At 35.7% G+C, this 19,373-nt stretch overlaps 1 protein-coding gene across 11 annotated transcripts in view; it reads right to left on the minus strand.

Moving 5' to 3' along the window:
- BPTF (bromodomain PHD finger transcription factor) overlaps nucleotides 1-19,373 on the minus strand; it is a 127,579-nt gene that overhangs the window by 47,822 nt on the left and 60,384 nt on the right. For all 11 annotated transcript variants that reach the window (XM_054573052.1, XM_054573049.1, XM_054573047.1 and 8 more), the window contains 6 exons: nucleotides 17,887-18,074; nucleotides 16,251-16,606; nucleotides 15,647-15,778; nucleotides 5,506-5,635; nucleotides 4,957-5,095; nucleotides 830-1,009 (listed from right to left, as the gene is read on the minus strand). In XM_054573052.1, the coding sequence (XP_054429027.1) occupies nucleotides 830-1,009; nucleotides 4,957-5,095; nucleotides 5,506-5,635; nucleotides 15,647-15,778; nucleotides 16,251-16,606; nucleotides 17,887-18,074 (1,125 nt within the window). The remainder of the gene's footprint in view (nucleotides 1-829; nucleotides 1,010-4,956; nucleotides 5,096-5,505; nucleotides 5,636-15,646; nucleotides 15,779-16,250; nucleotides 16,607-17,886; nucleotides 18,075-19,373) is intronic.

The following is a 19,373-nucleotide window of genomic DNA, read 5'->3' on the forward strand; positions in this document are numbered from 1 at the left end:
AATATTCAGATTCATCTAAAAATGAAGAGATGCCACAATGGGAAATTACTTAATATATAATAGCTATTACATACACCATGAATTCATGTTAAGATTCTGAATACGACATTTTATACTTACAAAACATCTTAAGGCTCATGAATTATCTACCTTATCTATTCTTTAAAAAAATGGCTTTTCACAAAAGATAAGTTCCTTAAAAGGTTGGATAAAGAGTTATTTCATGACCCAGCAACTCCATGTCCACCTAAACTTGTGCACAAATGTTCATATCAGCATTACTCTTAATAACCAAAAGGTAGGAAAGACTCAAATATCCATCAACTGATGAATGAATAAACAAAATGTGGCACATCAATAAAATTGAATATTAAAAAAATTTAAAAACTGAAGGAATACGGACACATGCTACCAAATGGATAAACCTTGAAAACATTAGGCTACATGAAAGAAGTCAGTTACAAATAGCATATATTATTACATGATTCCATTTATATGAAATGTAAAAATAGACAAATCCATAGAGACAGAAAATAAACTGCTGAGCTGGGGAGGCAGATTTATGGAGGATTTGGAATGCTAATGGATATGAGTTTCTTCTTGGGGTGATGAAAATGTTCTAAAATTGAGGTGATGGTCAAAAAACTCTGTGAAATACTAAAAAATCACTCAATTATATACTTTAAATGGGTGATTTCATGGCATAAGGATTACATTTCCATAAAGCTATTATCAAAAAGAGACAATGCAGTACCTTTCCTGCTGTGTGAACTAGATCCAGTGCATTATCATCACCCCCAGGCTGCCCTTCACACTTGACTCTCCTTACCTTGGTCCTTCTCCTCAGTAATCTTTGAAATGTCCATTTCACTTTGGTCTGCTCCTTTTGCTGCTTCTGAATCTTTTACCTCATCTTTCTCAGGATTAGGCTCTGTTTTTATTTTTTTTGGACTTCGTGGGCTTTTCCTTCTATCTGATTCATCCAAATTTTCATTCACATTAGTTTTGGCTAAAAAGAACCAACAGTATAGTAACTACGAATATTTTGCGTATTAGCAACTTAACATATCTAGTTTAGTATAAATTATCAAGTATTTTCAATTAAAAAAAAAAAGTTGACCCAGACAAGAAAAAGCTAAAGGAGTTCACCACCACCAAACCAGTATTATAGATAGGTAGGTTAAAGGGTCTTCTGCAAGTAGAAGGAAAAAAACAAAAAGGTAAAAAATATGGACAACAAAATTCCAATAAATACATCTCTATCAATAAATCTAAAAAACAAAATAAATGAACAGGAAGAACAGAAAGAAACTTATAAATACAGAGAACATTCCGACGGTTGCCAGATGGGAAAGGTTAGGGGAATGAGTGAAAAAGATAAAGGTATTAAGAAGTACAAATTGGTTGGTTACAGAATAGTCATGGGGATGTAAAATACAACATATGGAATATAGTCAATAATATTCTAATAACTATGTATGGTATCAGATGGGTGTGAGACTTATCAGGATGATCACTTAGTAAGTTACATAATGTCTTATCACTGGGGTGGACACCTGAAACTAATATAATAACGTATGTCAACTGTAATTGAAAAATTAAAATTATTTTACTTTTTTTTTAAGAAATGACACAAGCTTCTTCCCTCCCTCCCTTCTTTCTTTCTTGACAGAGGGAAAGGGAGGGAGAGAAGGGGAGAAACATCAATGTGTGGTCACCTCTCACGCGCCTCCTTCTGGGGACCTGGCCCGCAACCCAAGCAGGTGCCCTGGGAATTGAACTGGTGACCCTTTGGTTCGCAGGCCGGGGCTCAGTCCACTGAGCCACACCAGCCAGGGCTAAAAATGATTTTAAAATGGGGAAAAAAATAAAGAACAAAAACTGACCAAAGTAAGTTGTTAGGTATTGTAGGGAGGTGTTTAAGGAAGAGAGTGCAAGGGTCTGGGGTGCTGTCATGTTCAGTGTCTATTTGAGTGTGTGCAGTCCATGAAAATCCATTCGGATGTCCATCCATAGTCATTTTCTGTATGTTTATTATCCCTCAATAAAAATTTTTTTTCAAAGTTGAATGTCCTATATGTACTTTTAAATGTTTGGGTGACCTAACGCATAAAATAACTGCGTTTTATATGTGCTTTAGAAGCTTTCATATATGAGACTATTTCAACCTGTCTGCATCAGCGGTTTCTCACATATAGTGTTATAGAACCGTATTAGAATTGGATAAATGTTCTGATCCACTAAGCAAACAAACAAAAAGTATATGTAAAAACTTTTGTTAGAAATTTAAATGGATTCTTAGATAACCTTCAAGTTTATCCCTGGACTCCACGTGAAGAATACTTTTAAGTGCATTATCACAGAATAAAAGAGAAATATCCAAATGCAATGTGTGGCCTTATTTGGACCTAATTTACTGCTAATAGTAAAAAGGCATCTCTGAGACAAATGAGGTGATGGGAATATGAACTGAGAATCAGATGATTGGTATGTTAGCTGCTGTTAATTTACTGAATGTGATAATGGCCTGATGCCTATGGAAAATGTTCAATTTAGTTAGAGATACATAATGAACTACTTATGATAAGTAACATGATTTTTGGGATTTGCTTTAAATACAGGGGAAAAAACTCCAGGAAAAATGTGGGCCGTGACCACTGAAACAGGAGTGACAGAATTTGATAACTGTTGAAGTTGAATGATGGCTCCGTGGGAATTGATTATTCTATCATTCTCTTTTCTTCTTTGTAGTTTCAAATTTTCTATAAGAAAATAAAAACGAAACCCACAGAACAGAACTATTGTCTAGATGAATTTCTTAGGCCTTAGAGGCATTTTCTAACTTTTATTTTCTTCTTCATTTGAACACAAATATCTCAAGGACTTAGCAAGATGTACTTATTTTTTTTATTTAAATAAATGACTCTTTCCAAGAGGATCTAAATGAGGGCAGGGAAAAGAATGCAAAACAAACAAACAAAAAAACCCCAACCAAACAAACAAAAAACCCCACTCAGTACCTGTCAGGACAGCAGGATAGTGGTAAGAGAAGAAAAGCATCATACAAAGGGTGAGGGGATATATCTGGACCCCACAAGTAACAGAAGAATAAAAAAACTAAACTGATACCCTCCATAGTCATTGTTTCTAAAGTTACTGAAAAATAGCTGGGAAATATTTTTCAATGATTTCAAGTTACTCAAAAGTGCTTTATATGACAATGGTAGCCTCATTTACAAGCTATAAAAATGCTGATATTTAAAACAGACAACTATAAAATGTTTGGGATCCCCCCCATTAAAGTCTTCTTGACATAAACAATATTAATATATACCCATTACTGAACTTGATAAATTAATGTGCAAAACAAATGCATACAGTCTGCATTAGAACAGAGTAACATTACACATAAACACACAGCAGCCAAACAAATTAAATACTCTGGTCTTTTGGTGCTAAGCCAAATGATCCCTGGACTACATTTCTGTTTTTCAACACATCTATCCCTCTATCATATTATCAGATTAGATTACCCATTATTATAGGGACCAACAGTTCTAAGATCATAAAGAGTATATTTTATACTGATTTATATAAATAACATAAAAATCTATTGTTGCTTTCACTGTGATTTCTACTCTGTAGTTAAACTAACAATATATACTGCTGCTTTTTTCCCTGCTACCACCTGGAATGAAAGGCCCAAAAGATGCTAGAAAACCAGCCTGGTGCCTGACTGTTAAGGCTCAGCAACTGGACAATGAAAAATCCTATGCTAGGAAAATGGACATAAAAGAAATTTGCAAAAGCCTAAATATATTGATATTGATAATCTGGATTTTATTACACAGGTCAAACCAGGTTAGACACAGTTAGACAAAATCTCTCTAGAATTCTAAGTGCTACATGAATAACTAGAGCAACAAAATGGTGATAAAAAAATGTTAACCACCTTTTGGAATTTATTATAATGGATATTTAACCTGAATATAATCAGATAGTAACAGACTGGTAATGAAATAAAAATATTCATTGAGCACCAGCAATGTGCAAGACTCTTCTAGTACCTACAATAAATTCCCATGAGCCTTATAAAATGTATACATTTTCTGTTAAAAGATAATCCAGTGATAACTTTCCCAAATTAACAGTTTCAAATATCTACCAGTCCAGGTTTTACTACAACCATTCACAAAAGCCAAATCAGTTAGCTAGATATGTAGATATACAGATAGTACTTATCTGACATTTATGGCATAGGCTATATAGGAAAGAACACATCACTCCATAAATTAACAAATTATATTGCAACATAGGAGAGACTGGATGATAGAGCACAAAAAGGGCAAGGGAAGCCAAGAGACATGGATTCCAACCATATCACTTTCTATCTAGTAAGAACTTCAGTATGTCACTTAACATCTTCATGAAATAATCTGTTCGTGTAACATGAGTTTCAATATACGAAGTTTCTCTTACAGGGGCAGTTCACCTCTAGAGTTCTATAATTCTAAAGTTATTACCCAGTAGCATAAATGGAGTTAATACCTCATTTATGTGGTAGTGCTTTGGAAGCCTCTACCACTCCCTTTCTGGTTTTGTCTTGTGCTACATACAATGCTGAGGTTACCAGAGGTACAGTTCCTCAAGAAGCCAAGTAGTACTTAATTTAAGATTTCAGAAAAAACAATTAGGTGGCTGAAGGCTTTTTTCTTTTCTTTTTAAAAAACAAGTTTTATTCTATCATCTTTCATTAACTGACATCCTTGATATCAAAATCCTTTAAATAAATGTAATTCTAAAACACAGAGTTTATAATAAACTACGTTAGTAATTTTGAAAATTCTATTAAGAATTTCAGAAAAAGTCTTATCTAAAATATGGTAAATATATTACTATAAACCTATAAGAAATAATAAAGTCAGAAACAATCATGCCAGAAGAATAATTACTTACTTTCTTCTAATGACTTTCTGTAATTCACATTTGTATTGCCTGGCAATTTAGGAAGAAATCTATAAACGTGAGTTTTACTAATCCAGCTCCAACCACCATATCCTGTTACTCTGTATTCCTCGCCTTTTTGTTTCCACACCTGATGTAAATAAAGACATTCTGATTAAGCAAGAATGAGAATGCTTATAACACACTTGTGATTTTATACATTTTTACCAAAGAAAATGAAGAGAGGTAAATTAATTAAATTTACCAATCAATTTTATTTTTACCCAAGAATCAAAGATTCTTGGGAAAAAACTTAACTTTCCTTTTTCATATTATAAAATGTAAGACAGTTTCACAGTTTCAGGACAATTTCAACAAATTGGTCTAATGACCCACCTATATTCTACGAAGATAAACCTATGCTTATAAAATTGCCAGAAAGATTACTTCAACTGTATTAAAAAACTGTGTCAAAAGTAAAAAAATTATTAAGTACTCAAAGTTGCAAGTAAAGTCTCAGAAATTACTAACATTATTTCAACAGAATATAAGTAAAATTACCTGATGTTTAACTGGAAATGTGTATTTTACCCATGTAGCTTGTTGCATTGTTTCTTCCTCTTCTTGTTTCTTTTCCTTTTTTTTGACTTTCTCTTTTTCTTCTCTTTCAATAGCTGTCATCCTGTGTAACCTAAGAACAAAAGAATTGGAAGACAGAATTACATACAATTTTGAAAAACAATATAAAAATAAAGTTCTGAAAATTAGGAAGACAAAAACAAAGAATAGTTAGAGATAATCCTCAATTCAGACAATCCCAACTCAGAACAGTAAGTAGATGTACAATTCTATAAAAGGAAAAAAATCAAACAATACAGCAAGGCAAAAACAAAACTGGCTATGTTCCCCATATTAAATACTCATTTATGAACTTATTCCTGTAATATTCCATGCATACACCAACATCATATTCATATAAAAGGCATTATATTACAAACAAAATTTTCTGGTTTTTATCAATAAATAATTGCACTAGGAGATCTCTCCATACCAGAAGGTACAGATCTTTTGAAGAATTAAGTAATATACTACTGCATGGATATACTATAAATTATTAAACCAGTTCCCTATAAAAAGGAATACTTTATTTCCTTCTTCCCAACTTAGATCAACAAATCCACAAACTTTTATCAACCAATATTTCTGATTCTATATAGCACTGGGGATCTTAAAAGCCTTCACATGATCCACTAACATAGAATTCAGGCTTCCTATGTACAGAGAGAGGGTCCCATGTGTCTCCTGTTTTGGACAAGGGGAAGGGCTGCAAAGGGAGAACCACACTGATCAGGCATCATCATTAGGCACAGGACATAAGCCACATTCTTTTCTTAGGCTGAAAAACTGATTATCACTGCACTGAAGCAGTAAGGAGATGGGCAGACCTGTGATAAAGCTCTACATATTAAGGTGTTTTAGACTGTATATTCATGAATAGGACAATTTCCTATAAACAGGGACATTAGCCAAGACCTAAAGGGAGAGGAGCTCCTGTCTCTCTGAGAGCTCTAATGGTAGCATCTTTTTTTTTTTTTTTATATCACACTCTACCTAATTACAGCCAATTTTGCATGCACAGCAATGTGGAAAGAATAAAGAGATCTTCTGTTAACTTGGGGGAGAGGTAGGTGCTAATAGGCTGTGAGGGGGGGATTTAATTCTTTTTAATCTCCTTCCCTCCACCACAAACTCCCTATCTATCTCCACTTTCAAGAAAGCTTTGAGACCCTTGACTATAGGACTCCGGAAATCTAGTCTCCCTGGGGCTAACTGAACTCATGTTAATTAACTGCACATAACGAGTAGAGCAAACACTCTTCCTTCTTTCACAGCTGATGAGAGGAGAGGAAAGGGAGTGGATTCTCACCAGGGACTAACTCACTGACTCACATATCATCAATTTGCTACCACTCTCAAAACCAGGAAGTGGGACAAGCTCTGCAGGTGGAGCACGGTGGGTACCCTGACAGACTCAGCCAACCAGAGGGAGGAGAGTGACTGAGGACCATGTAGTATCTCTCAACAAAGCTTCTGTGGGTTCAGTTTAAAACACCTCTGCAAAGTCAGGTCCAGCACAATAACTGGATCCAACTTCATCGACAGTGGCCAGGGATGACACATTGCGTGGGGAGAAGAGCAGTGCAATGACACTCTGGGGGCTCACGTCTGGGCTGGACACTCAGCTTGTGCTCTTAGTGTTCACGTGGGAAACAGGTCCATTTTCATCACCAAAGGCTTAACTTTCCTGGAGAGCCCTGGAGGAGGTGGTACTGTTGCTAATCTGTGATGTTAGCTAAACCAGATTAAATTCTATTGTTCTCACTGCCACCAAAACAATCTTCATGAGAAAAGGCAGCAAAAAAGGAACTCCAAAGGAGCTCAGTTCCTCTTGGCTGGGCAGAAAGGTTGGCTGCTGCTGCTGGCCAGGAGGCCCCAAGAAGGAAGCCCGATCAGGCCAGTACCATGCAACCTCCAGCTGCAGGTGCTTTTTCCGCATCTATGTGGGTCAACTGACAGCTGGAGCAGGAATACTGACTGAGCTTCAACTCCACTCCTGATCTACACGTGATACCCAGGGTTTTGCTGTGTGATTGTTATTACAAACAAAGCTACAATAGGAATGTTTTCTGTCTGTCTTGGTCAAATTAGGGAGAACCGCCCAATGTTCCCCAGTGGTGGGACGGCTAAGTCCAAAGGTTCTTGCACTTAAAGTGCAGACAGTGCCAAACTGCTCTTCAGAACTGTACACTTCACACTGCGACTGATTGTAAGGACACCTGCTTTCCCACACCTTTACTCGTTGAGTACCAAACTTCTAAATTAACAGTCCAACTGAGAGATAAGAAATACTATCCCACTGTTTTGGTTTACATTTCTTTAATTATGAGAGAAGTAACCATTTTTTAATGTTCACTGGCCTTTCGTATTTATTTTTCTGCAAAATGCCTGTTCAAATCCTTTTTCTTGTCTGTACTGGACTATTATTAGTCCTTTTCATTTATAAAAGGTCTTTGTCAATTAAGGAAATTTTCCATTTGTGGTGCAAATATTTTTCCTCAGTTTGTCATCTGTCTTTTGAATTTGATTACATTATTATTTCTCCACTCAGAATTTTAAATACATACACATATCCACTTTTTTCCTCTATGGCATCTGGGTTTTATATCTGTTTAAAAAGAAAGTATCACAACAAAGACATAAATTAATTCATGATTTCTTATTGAAGTTTTGATTTTTTTAAAGAGTTTTCTTTTTTTTTAAATCATAATTTATCTGAATGTTTTTGATGAGGCAAAGATCTAGCTGATATTTTCTCCAAACATGCCCCCCGTTCTCTTTCCTTCTCTGACATGCGATGCTATCACAGCTAAATTGGCCCCTGTGCTCAGGTCTATTTCTGGATTCTCCGGTTCTATTACTCTACTTCCTTTGCAGTACAAAGTATTTTGATTATTGAAGCTTCAAAATATGTTCCAGTACCAATTCCCTTTTTTTATAATATCTACTTCCTTCTTCTGGCACATTAAATTTTCTAGATGAAATAGTATCATTTTGGTCAAGCTTTTCTGCCCATAGAGGAAAATGCCCATGCACAATGCAGATAAATACTAATTTTGATAGATTAAATTAATATAATTAATGTAATACATAGCAACTTTAGAAAATATACACATCTAAGCATACAGCTTTTTATTTATTCAAAGTATCCTTTTATATCTTTAGTAACATTTTAATGATTTCTTTACATGATCCTGAATATTTAAGTTTATTCTTAGTAGAGGTTTTTTTTCTTTTCTTATTGATATCTTTTCTTTTATTATGACTTATAAAAATATGTAAAATGTAATGTGGTTAAGAAACAGAACTTTATCAATAACAAAAACATTGGAAGTTAGTGCGTCTGATCCCTAGGTAGTCATTATCATGGCTTTTCTTTATGGTTTTACCACCCATGCAAGTATCTCAACTGGTATAAAGTTTGACTGCTGAAAACTCAGGAACGAATATAACTAGCTATTTGACCAGAAGTGTAATATTGTCATTCTTAAAAGGATAGTGGGGGAAAAAACTTGTCTCTGGGCCACAGTTTACAAGTTTACAAGAGCATTTTCTGGTGAAATCCAAGGGCAAGGTCACAAGCAAGACCTGGAATACACTGGGCTCACCACACTCAGAGGATCTGGCAGACTGTGTAAACAGGTACTGCAGACACAGGACCTAAAGAGGACTGATCTGCATTTCCTGTTTCTGGGCCTTTTGAGGAGTCTGTGGTGTAAACTGTGACAATTCTGTTTTCCCCCTTCTTGGGTACATTACCATTTGTCTACCTACATTATTGCTTCCACACTTTTATTGGTCCTACATTCTCTTTTGTACCCCTTGTCCCTGTAGGTTTATCCTTAAAAAAAAAAAAAAAAAAAAAAAAAAAAAATCCTCCCCTGGCTAGTATGGCTCAGTGGATTGAGTGTCAGCCTGCAAACTGGAAGGTCACTGGTTCAATTCCTGGTCAGGGCACATGCCTGGGTTGCAGACCGCGTACCCAGGTGGAGACGTGTGAGAGCCAACTGATTGATGTTTCTCTCCCTCCCTTCCCCTCTCTATATGAATAAACAAAGAAATAAATCTTTTTAAAAAATTGTCAAATATCAATTAAGAAAACTCCTGCATAATGGCATTCTAAAATCATCTTCTTAAAAAAAAAAAAAAATCCCTCTGTCATAGTTTTGGTGGAGTTCAGCAGGGAGTAAACATATATGTGTTTATTCAATCTGTTATTTTTAAGAGAACTCCCACTGTATTTTCCACATAGTCACTGTCTGTATACATAAAACCTGTATGGTGGCCACCTTACTTCATTTTCATATCGTTTCTGATAGTTTTTCAAAAATCAATTTTCTTGGGTTTTCGAAGTATATAATTAGATCAACTGCATAATAATTAATTGTGCCTATGTCTGCCAATATATCTTTTACTTATCATGACAAAATGCCTTGGCTAATAATTTTAAGAAATGTTAAAGACAGCAGTGATACCTGACATCTTTGTTTAGTACCACCTGAGTGTTGATGTGAATACTAGAAGAGTTTCATCAAAACACAAGGTGGTTTGGTTTGAAATATAGCTTTACCCAAAAAAAAAGAAAAAGAAAAGAAAAGACTTCCTATTTACTAAGTATTTTTTCACAGATTAATAGTAAGTTTTTATCTTGTTAATTAACAAATACTTTTTCAGCACCTAATGAGATGATCCTTTTCCATCTTTGATGTCTTTTTTTTTTTTTAAGATTTTATTTATTTTTAGAGGGGGAAGGGCAGAAGAGAGGGAAACATCAATGTGTGGTTGCCTCTCGAGCACCTCTACTGGGGACCCAGCCCACAACCCAGGCATGTGCCCTGACCAGGAATCGAACTGGCAACCCTTCGGCTCACAGACCTGGCACTCAATCCACTGAGCCATACCAGCAAGGGCTCTATCTTTGATGTCTTAAAATAGCATGGTATTAATAATCTCCTAAGAATAGACAAGTCTTCTGTGCCTTGGGGAAACCAGTTTAACTATGGTTTATGATTCTTTGAATTTACTCCTAAATATATTCCTAATGTTTTAAGATTTCTTGGATGCACATCTATTTGCTATTAATTATTCATTAATGGTAAATATTACTAAAGGAGAAAGGGCTATAACTTTCTACTTATCTTTTTGTCTATTTCTATTCTTCAAGTTTTACAACAATTTTCTTCTAACAGAAATAATAATCTGTGAGATTTCTTTCTTTTTCTATTTTGTGGAAGAGTTTAAATAGAATCGTCTGCTTCCTGAAATTTGAATAACGAAGTCATCTGGTCCTGCCCATCTCCAGTGATAGTCTTTAAACTAAACCAGAAATCCTTTTCCTGCCTGAAAAATGAATGTGGCCTATGGCCTCCTACTCAGTCCAATGATTGAGATCAATGGGGTTCCTCTTCCTGTAACTCTTCTACCAAAAAGCAGGAGCCCAGTGGGCCCCTTTCTCTGTGGATGTGGGAAACCTGAATACTACATTAGTGGACTCTGCGAAGATATAAATCCTAGTACCAGTGAGAGAATCACAAATATTGGTGGGTATGTCCCATTTTCCATCCTTGATATTGGTTATTTGTGCTTTCTCCTTTTTTCCCCCTTACCTGATAATTTTATCAGTGGTTTGTAAATCAGATTAGTATCTATAGTATGTCTGTCTTCTATTTCATCAAATATATAATATTTGATATTCCTTAATATTTCCTTTCTTTGGGTTGATGCTTTGACATTTATGTCTAGCTAATTAATTTGTAGTTTTTCTTTTCTAATGTAAATGTTGAAGGCTACCAATTTCCCCTGGGTACTCTTTAATAACATCCCCAAAATTTCAATATATGTAGTATTCTCATGAACCTTCAACTCAAAATGTTTTCTACTTTTCAATATAATTTTTCTTTGACCATCTGCTATTTATATTTCTTAAGTTTCAGCGCATACAGCCCTTCACTGCTTTAAACTTTTACCACCAATGCCTATATTCTTTAACAATATTGTAACATTATATTTGCATACATGTTGTTAAATTTTACATAAGAGGAATCACTCCATGTATTTTTAGGCAAAGAACTGTTTTCACTCTGTGGTATAAGATTCAACCTCACTGACACTTGGTGCTCTAGTTTGTTTTTCACTGCTGTCTAATAGTCCATTACAGAACCACACCACAATTTAAACATGCCAGATTATGAACATTTAGGGGTTGTCAACAAATTTTCACCTCTCCAAAATATAAAAATTATCTTTCAGGAACTTCCAGTCAAGACGCAGGCATCAGGAAACACCTCGCATAACCACATCAAAATTACAACTAAATTATAGAATAACCATCACTCAGCACCATCAGGAACCAAGCTGAATGGAAGTCTGACAACCAGGGAATTAAAGAAACCACATCCATCCAGACCTGAAGGAGGGGTGGAAATGCAGAATGGTATGGTCTCACATCCATATGTGGTGGGTAAAAATTCAGGAGGGGTATCTTGGGAGTGAGGAGTTCCAGTCCAACATCAAGTCCCCCAGGCCAGGATTCCAGTACCAGGAAGATAAATCCCCTCAACTCCTGGCTACAAAAACCAGTGGGGATTGAGTCAGTGGAAGAACTGCTGGAGTCCCAGGCACCTCCTCCTGTAGAGCCCACACACAGACTTACTCAGACTCACTCCCTCTGAGTTCCAGCACCAGGGTAGCAGCTTGAAAGACACCAGTGGCATACAGGGAGGAAATGAAGTCTGGCATCAAGGCAAAAGCTGAGGGACAGCTTTGTCACTGGCCCTTTTTTGAACCCTCTATCCACATGGCCACAGAGCAAGCAGGAGAATGCCATATCTGAGGCTCCAACAAGCTGGTTAACACTGTTTGCCCAGCACTGGAGATCCCTGAGGCTCTGTTCCACTCAATCTACAGGCCCAACAAAGCTGTTAACAGTGGCTTTTCCATATGAATGGATAGTCTTGGCTCATGTTTCACAACTTCCTAAATCCTTTCAAACAAGTAACAGCTAGCCTCAGTGAGCCCCCAGCCCACAGCCCTCATACCCCTTGCTAAGTGGCCCCAGGCCCAGCTAACAGCAGCCAGCCTCAGTTCACAGCCTTGCTCACCTGGGAACCTCCAAGCCCAGCACAAGTAGCGGCCACCTGCATATTGCTTTATAGCTCAAGCAGGGCGGCCCCAGTCAGAACACAGGTGGGGGCTGACCTTGGCCTGAGCCTGAGCACTCAGTGGACAGCTACAGACAATGTGTGGGTTGGTCACCTTCTGGACTGTTTATTCTGTACCACAGGTCTATTTGTTTATCTTTGCATCTATAACGCACTATTATTACAGCTACCAAGTAAGTTTTGTTATCTGGTAGGCCAAGTCCTACCTTACCCTATCTTTTCTATTACTGCCAGTGTCCGTATAAATTTTCTAATCATCTTGTAAATTCTACAGAAAGCTCAACTATAATTATCAATGCTACTGAAATTAACTTATATATTAACATGAGGAAAACGGAAGTCAGGACACTGAATCTTCCTATACATAAACATGAAATGTATTTCCATTTATTTAGGAATTCTTTAATGTTTTTCAATAAAGACTATAATGTTCTCTCCCTGGCTGGTTGGAGTGCTGTCCCATAAGCCTGGCTGGATTCCTGGTCAGGCCACGTGCCTAGGTTGCAGTTCAGTCCCAGTCAGGTGCGCATGAGAGGCAGCTGATTGATGTCCCCCCCCCCCCCCCCCCCCCGCTTTCCCTCTCTCTAAAATCAGCGAGCAGGTCCTCAGGTTTCTGAAAATGAAAAATAAGGAACTATAATTTTCTCCAAAAAAAAAAAAAAATCCCCATTTACCATTATTTTAAATATATTATGAAACTCTTAGATATTTAGATTGCTCTTAATGCTTTATTATTGAATACGACAATAAATATTTTATAAATGAAATATTTGGTTGAATTTCTAGGTATTTTCTTAGGAGTTTTTTCTAGATAACTTCTTAGATGTTTGTCACCTAGAGGTATTTGACCATAATTTTGCCAGAAATGGAAGCCCAATTAACTTCTAATTTTCTTGAATCATGGTCTCTAATTGTCTTTTAAAAAATTCTATGTCCTGCTACATCTCATCATATTAAAAAAAAAAAAAAGTTCTTTCATATATTTTACCACATGTATCATATTAATACAATTCATAATATAACTTTATAACTATTTTGTAAAAGATTTTATTTATTTATTTTTAGAGCCAGGAAGGGAGGGAGAGAGGGAGAGAAACATCAATGTGTGGTGGCATCTCATGCGCCCCCTGCTGGGGACCTGACTTGCAACCCAGGCATGTGCCCTACACTGGGGATCAAACCAGTGACCCTTTGGTTTGCAGGACAGCATTCAATCCACTGAGCCACACCAGCTAGAGCTCATTTTATAGCTCAAAGTAACCTGTTTGGAAGATTAGTCATAATGACAAAAAGGAAAAAAAAAATACCTTGATTAGAAAAAAAAAATTTTTTTATCCTCACCAAGAACATTTTTTTCATTGCATTTAGAGAGAAGGGGGAGGGAGGGAAGGAGGGGTGAGAAACATCAACTGGTTGCCTTCTGAACACACCCCTACAGAGGACTGAACCCATAACCTACATATGTGTCCCAACCAGGAACCGAACCCACAACTTTTTGGTGTATGGGACGATGCTTCAAACGAGCCACACCGGCCAGGGCTAGATGGACTTTTTTAAAAGTTGAATTCCATCTTCATTATAATGTTTAATATTCAGAAACAAATTTATAAAAGGTATGAATCTAGTCACTTTAAATTATGTTTGAATATCAACGATTTTATTTAGCAACATTTGGATTAGCTTTACTTCTCAAAATACTGATTTCTGTCATTAGAGATGTGGCTGCCTGGTCCACAAGTTTCAGGATGACCACTGAATAGGAAAATGTTGGAACAGAAAAGTTTGGTTCAAGTCTGGAGTTAAATGCAAGAAGGAACAACAGAAATACAGAGGGGTTTTTTTTAAGTTAAATGAAAAATAGTTCATTTTTTATGATTTTTTTATTGTATTTTTTCCATTACTCCTTATCCCCCTCCACCCCGAAATACAGAATGTTGCCTCACAACTGCCTCTCTCTCCTTTACCCTCATAAAAGAAAGACATAAGGAGTAGAATAAAGGTATGCCACCCATTTAGGACTCCTCTCCAGGGGTGCAGTCTGTAGCACCTTAGGTTAACCCTAATTTTGTTATCCTAGACAGAATTAAGTCCATTCCATTTGTGGACACCTCTAATAGTAGCAGCACTTATATTCAAAATAAAAGGACGAAAACAAAGGAAAAAAAAAGTATCTGTAAGATTGATATGGGGAAACACCAAAGAAAACTGACAGCAAACCTTAAGAGATGAAAAATGTTTAGTAGGTATAAACGAACTTTTCTTAAAAAAAAAACTTTTCATTACAAAATAGAACACAGATGCTGAAAGTAACAAAAAGCTGTATTCATACTTTAAAATTGGCAGTTATACCTTTGAAGTGGGACCCGTAGGTAGAATGATTCTTACTTTTCACACTGAATAATAATTTACATTTTTATCATAAGTTTATATTAGTTTTGTAGTACTAACTTCTTAAAGATTAAGTTTAAAAAACAAAATCCCTAGGTCTAAAAAGTAGATTCAAGGCACAAAATGTGTCTTTTTTTTAACCATCTGCTGAAGTTACACAGTTCTTTATCTACTTAGGAACTATATAATTTCTGGCTAGACCCTCAACTCTAAAAAAATCAGATGCGTAGCACAGTACCTGAAAAGAGTCTAGAATAAATATTCAAAAAATATGAGTGTTCTTTCTATTCAATAAAAAGCTCTTTACTGTAGAAAATATTAATTTTCACATACTTGATCAATTTTGACCTTCATTACGACCTTGTAAATTAGAACTACTGTTCACTCATGTTTATATCTTATACAGGAGGAAAATGAGACCAATAAAAATTAAGTTTTTAATATGGCCTTTTAAGTGCATTAACTTTCATTCTCAATATACTAATCTTCCAAAATGGAGTCTAATACACCACTCAAGAGGCTCAGAATTCACTTACCTGGTATGTCCTAAAGACTCCCGCCATATAGGTAGCATCACAACTGGTTTAACTGCACACTCCAAAATAGCTAAAGCCAGCGCAAATTCTCTGGGTTTGCTACACATCTGAACAGCCTTGATCCAATTTGCCCTATATTTTAGAAGGAAAAAAAGTATTTCACTTCATTGATCCTAAATTACAAGCACAAGTGTTGTAATTTATAATGCCTCCATCTTATAGGACATATGTTTCTAGGCTAAGCAGGTATAAATATACTGCTACTGGAATCTTCTACCTCACAGAACCATGAATTTTGACCATTAGAAGGAATCCCAAAGGTTGATTAGTTCTTCACTTCTTAAACCTTCTACAGTGTTCTATTACTTTGTTTGATCTCCACTTGGTTCCAGGAATAAAGAGCAGCTTTCCAGAAATCTCCCAAATGTTAGTGTTGATTCAATTACTTAGAAGTACACTCACATCCCTAAGATCCTGTGTTTTGCTGACTAAATTGACTTCATTCGATTCATCGGTAACAACCACTTAAAGTACATACCTGCAATGATCATTTTGTAAACATTTATTATATTCAAAGCAATAAATGAACTTTAGTTTCCTTTACCTGTGTGAAGCCCAATTGGGATGAAGAAAAGATGAAGGGATATTATTTTCCAGTTGGGTAATAGTCAGTCTCAGAGTAGATATTGTAAGAACTTTGGACCCGTGGACAGAGCCATTCCATTTGAACTCTCCTGCTGGAGTCAGACAGAACTTATGTGCAAGATGCCTTCTTTTATCATGATCTTCTCTGTGCTGGTGCTTATTCAAAGCAAATGAATTGGTGGAGTATTGATTGTGGTAGACACGATACTTCCCTTCTTGACCCAACTTAAAATAATTGTTGATATTTCCTTTCATGACTACTTCTTTTTTGGTGCTCAACCGTGAAATTTCTCCTTGAGAGTTAACTACCAGTACCTGACCAAGAAAATAAAAAGACTCCATTGTTCATATCAAATATGCAAATTTGATCTTTCAATAATTTATAATTTATCATTCCAAATCAGTTAAAAGATACATCCTACGACTGAACTTTAAAAATTTAAAAACTAAAGCTAATTGTTTATAATTAAATAACCAAGATATGTCTGCAAAAAGAAAAATAACTTCTATTAAGTGTCTAGTATATGTCAAACATTAAGTACTTTTATGTATCTCAAATAGACATACAGAAATACATATGTAAATCACTCACCAATCATTATTTCAAACCTACAATATATAGGTTAGGGGAAAAGACTAGGGCATTACATGTACTATTCCCCTAAAAATACCTTTCTTTCTGCTCCTTTTATCGATTTCAGCTCTAGTATAAGAGCCCGAGAATAATATAAAATAGTTTTTTTCAAAGAGTTGATCCCAATCCTTTAGTGGACTATGAAATCAATAGTGGGACTTACTCAGCTTTTTTAAAAAATGAAATATAATACAATAGAAGAAAACATAAAAGAGTGCATCCCATATATTAAGGTAAAATACTATTCCAGGAAACTTTGTGTGTACTGGGCTGCTATGAAAAATGTCTTACTGAGGGTCAAAGTAAAAAAGTTTGAAAGCCACTGCTTTAAAGCAACTCCTACAATGTTAAGAAAAGAACAAGGTATATCCTTATTTATCTACCTTGCAAATAACTCTCAACTGGGAGACAAAAGCTGTGGACGTTATTCTGTCACTATGGCTAGTTGGTGGGGAAGCAATACGGAGTTCTAGCTTTAATCTTTTTGTTCATAATCAAAGCTGGGATGCTGTGCTGTTCCATGTACTGTACTCTGCCATGAAGGGGTGAGCCCTATCCTTTAGTTGCAGGCTCACCTAAAATGATTCTAGATGTATCTGAGCACTAAATCATCTACAACTCTTTAATAATGCCCATAAATGGCGTACTCATTACCGTATGTGGAAAAGTAAGCCTCTAGCTCTTTAGAATTACATACAATAAAACTAACTACAAAGTTAAAAAGCATGCTACCCATTTATAGCATTTCTATGCACAGGGGAAATCTGGATGCACAACTATACATAATTATAATATAAACCTCACACTTTAGATCTTGTTAGCCAATACACTCTTGGAAGTGGGGACACTACAGTTCAAAAGAAGGTCCATAAACTTTCCACCTCTATTTCTAATATATGGTTAAAAAAAAGCGCCATATTTTACACTTGAGAAATGTTTGTTTTAAACAGAAAGAACCCACCTCTTTACCCTCCTTAAATAATTTATTTGCTTCGTGGGCTGCAGCTGCCACCTGTTGGCTCTTCAACTGACTAAGTTTGCTGTCTGGATTCCGTAATCTGGTGATAATTCGAGTTGAACCGGATGCTCCTCGCCCACCTCCAGGAGACTCACTTATTTCCCCGTTAGACTTCTCTGATTTGAAATCACCTGTTATCAAATGAAAAGCCAAAAGTAAGTGCTAACAGCAACTAAATTATGTATAATACTACTTTATCCAAAACTCTTATCTGGTGCACATCTAAGATCCTGAAGTAAACAGAACAAGTCCTTCAAGAGCCAAAACAAATGTATTAATTCTTACAGATTTTACTTAAAAGAACACTATATCAGAACTTGACTATGAGTCATTAATTATTTTACAAAACTTCAAAAATGCCAGGTTATCTGTTTCAAAGCTCATCTACTAGAAAACAGGAAGGGCCGCTAAGAGTTACAAGTAACACAGTGACTCAAAATGCCCATTAATAAAATATTGCCTTACATTTATAATAAATGTGAATTTCTATATAAAAAAGTAAAAGACATAATTAATTTTAAAAAGATTTCCATTGAAATTGTTTAAATACCTGATGGCTGAAAGCTTATAAATATAAATGCCAAGTGAATTTTCTCCTGAAGATTCCAGATAATTATCTGTATATGCAAATAATTATACATGTGAAAATCAACTAAATTATTTTTAATAAAATAAAGACCTCTCACATTTCATAGTAACTTAATTTTTAATAGTGACAGATTTAATAGCCAAGGAGCAATTTCTGCTTTCCCATGAATCTCACTTTGGCTGAAAATTTCTATACATTCTAAAATGATTGCATCACTATCTAATTTCCATTGGTCATATAGTTGAACAGATCTCATTTTTCTTTTTTAAAAATTTAAAGCTTTATAAAATTAAGACAGTGTGGCATTGGCAAATGAAAAACCAAACAGAAAACTTACTATACTTTATAATATAAAGATGGCATTTTAAGTAGAGAAAAATACTGGATTGGGAAAACTGGCTATCCATTATGGAAATTACAAAAGTTAAAACAATTCAGTAAACTTTTAATTTTATGTATTCAACACTGCTTCTTTCCTTTGGGGAATACATATTTCCCCCAACTACAATCATGTGATTTTGCCAAGACTGCAAATAAGTATCTTGCCCTTTGGAGTGATCAACATCACCAAGCTTAGCCAGACAGAGCACATCACTGGTTGGCCTTAGTGACTGTCCCAGAACTGGTTATGTGGCCCAAACCATTCAGCATCCTATTCCAATTTTAAAAATCTGGAGATGGAGGAATGGTCTTGTTTTAGAAAATCTGGAGATGGAGAAAGATATTAGTGAGCAGAAAGAGCGGAAAGGTTGGCTACTTTTACCCCACAGTATGGAAAAAACTTCCAATAATAGGAGACAATAATAGGTCCATGGCAATAGGTGAGGGGGAGTGCTAAACA

This window comes from Pteronotus mesoamericanus, unplaced genomic scaffold (assembly GCF_021234165.1).
Source record: "Pteronotus mesoamericanus isolate MK-2021 breed Mesoamerican mustached bat unplaced genomic scaffold, CSHL_Meso_final contig_246, whole genome shotgun sequence".
In the NCBI taxonomy this organism is placed as follows: domain Eukaryota; kingdom Metazoa; phylum Chordata; class Mammalia; order Chiroptera; family Mormoopidae; genus Pteronotus; species Pteronotus mesoamericanus.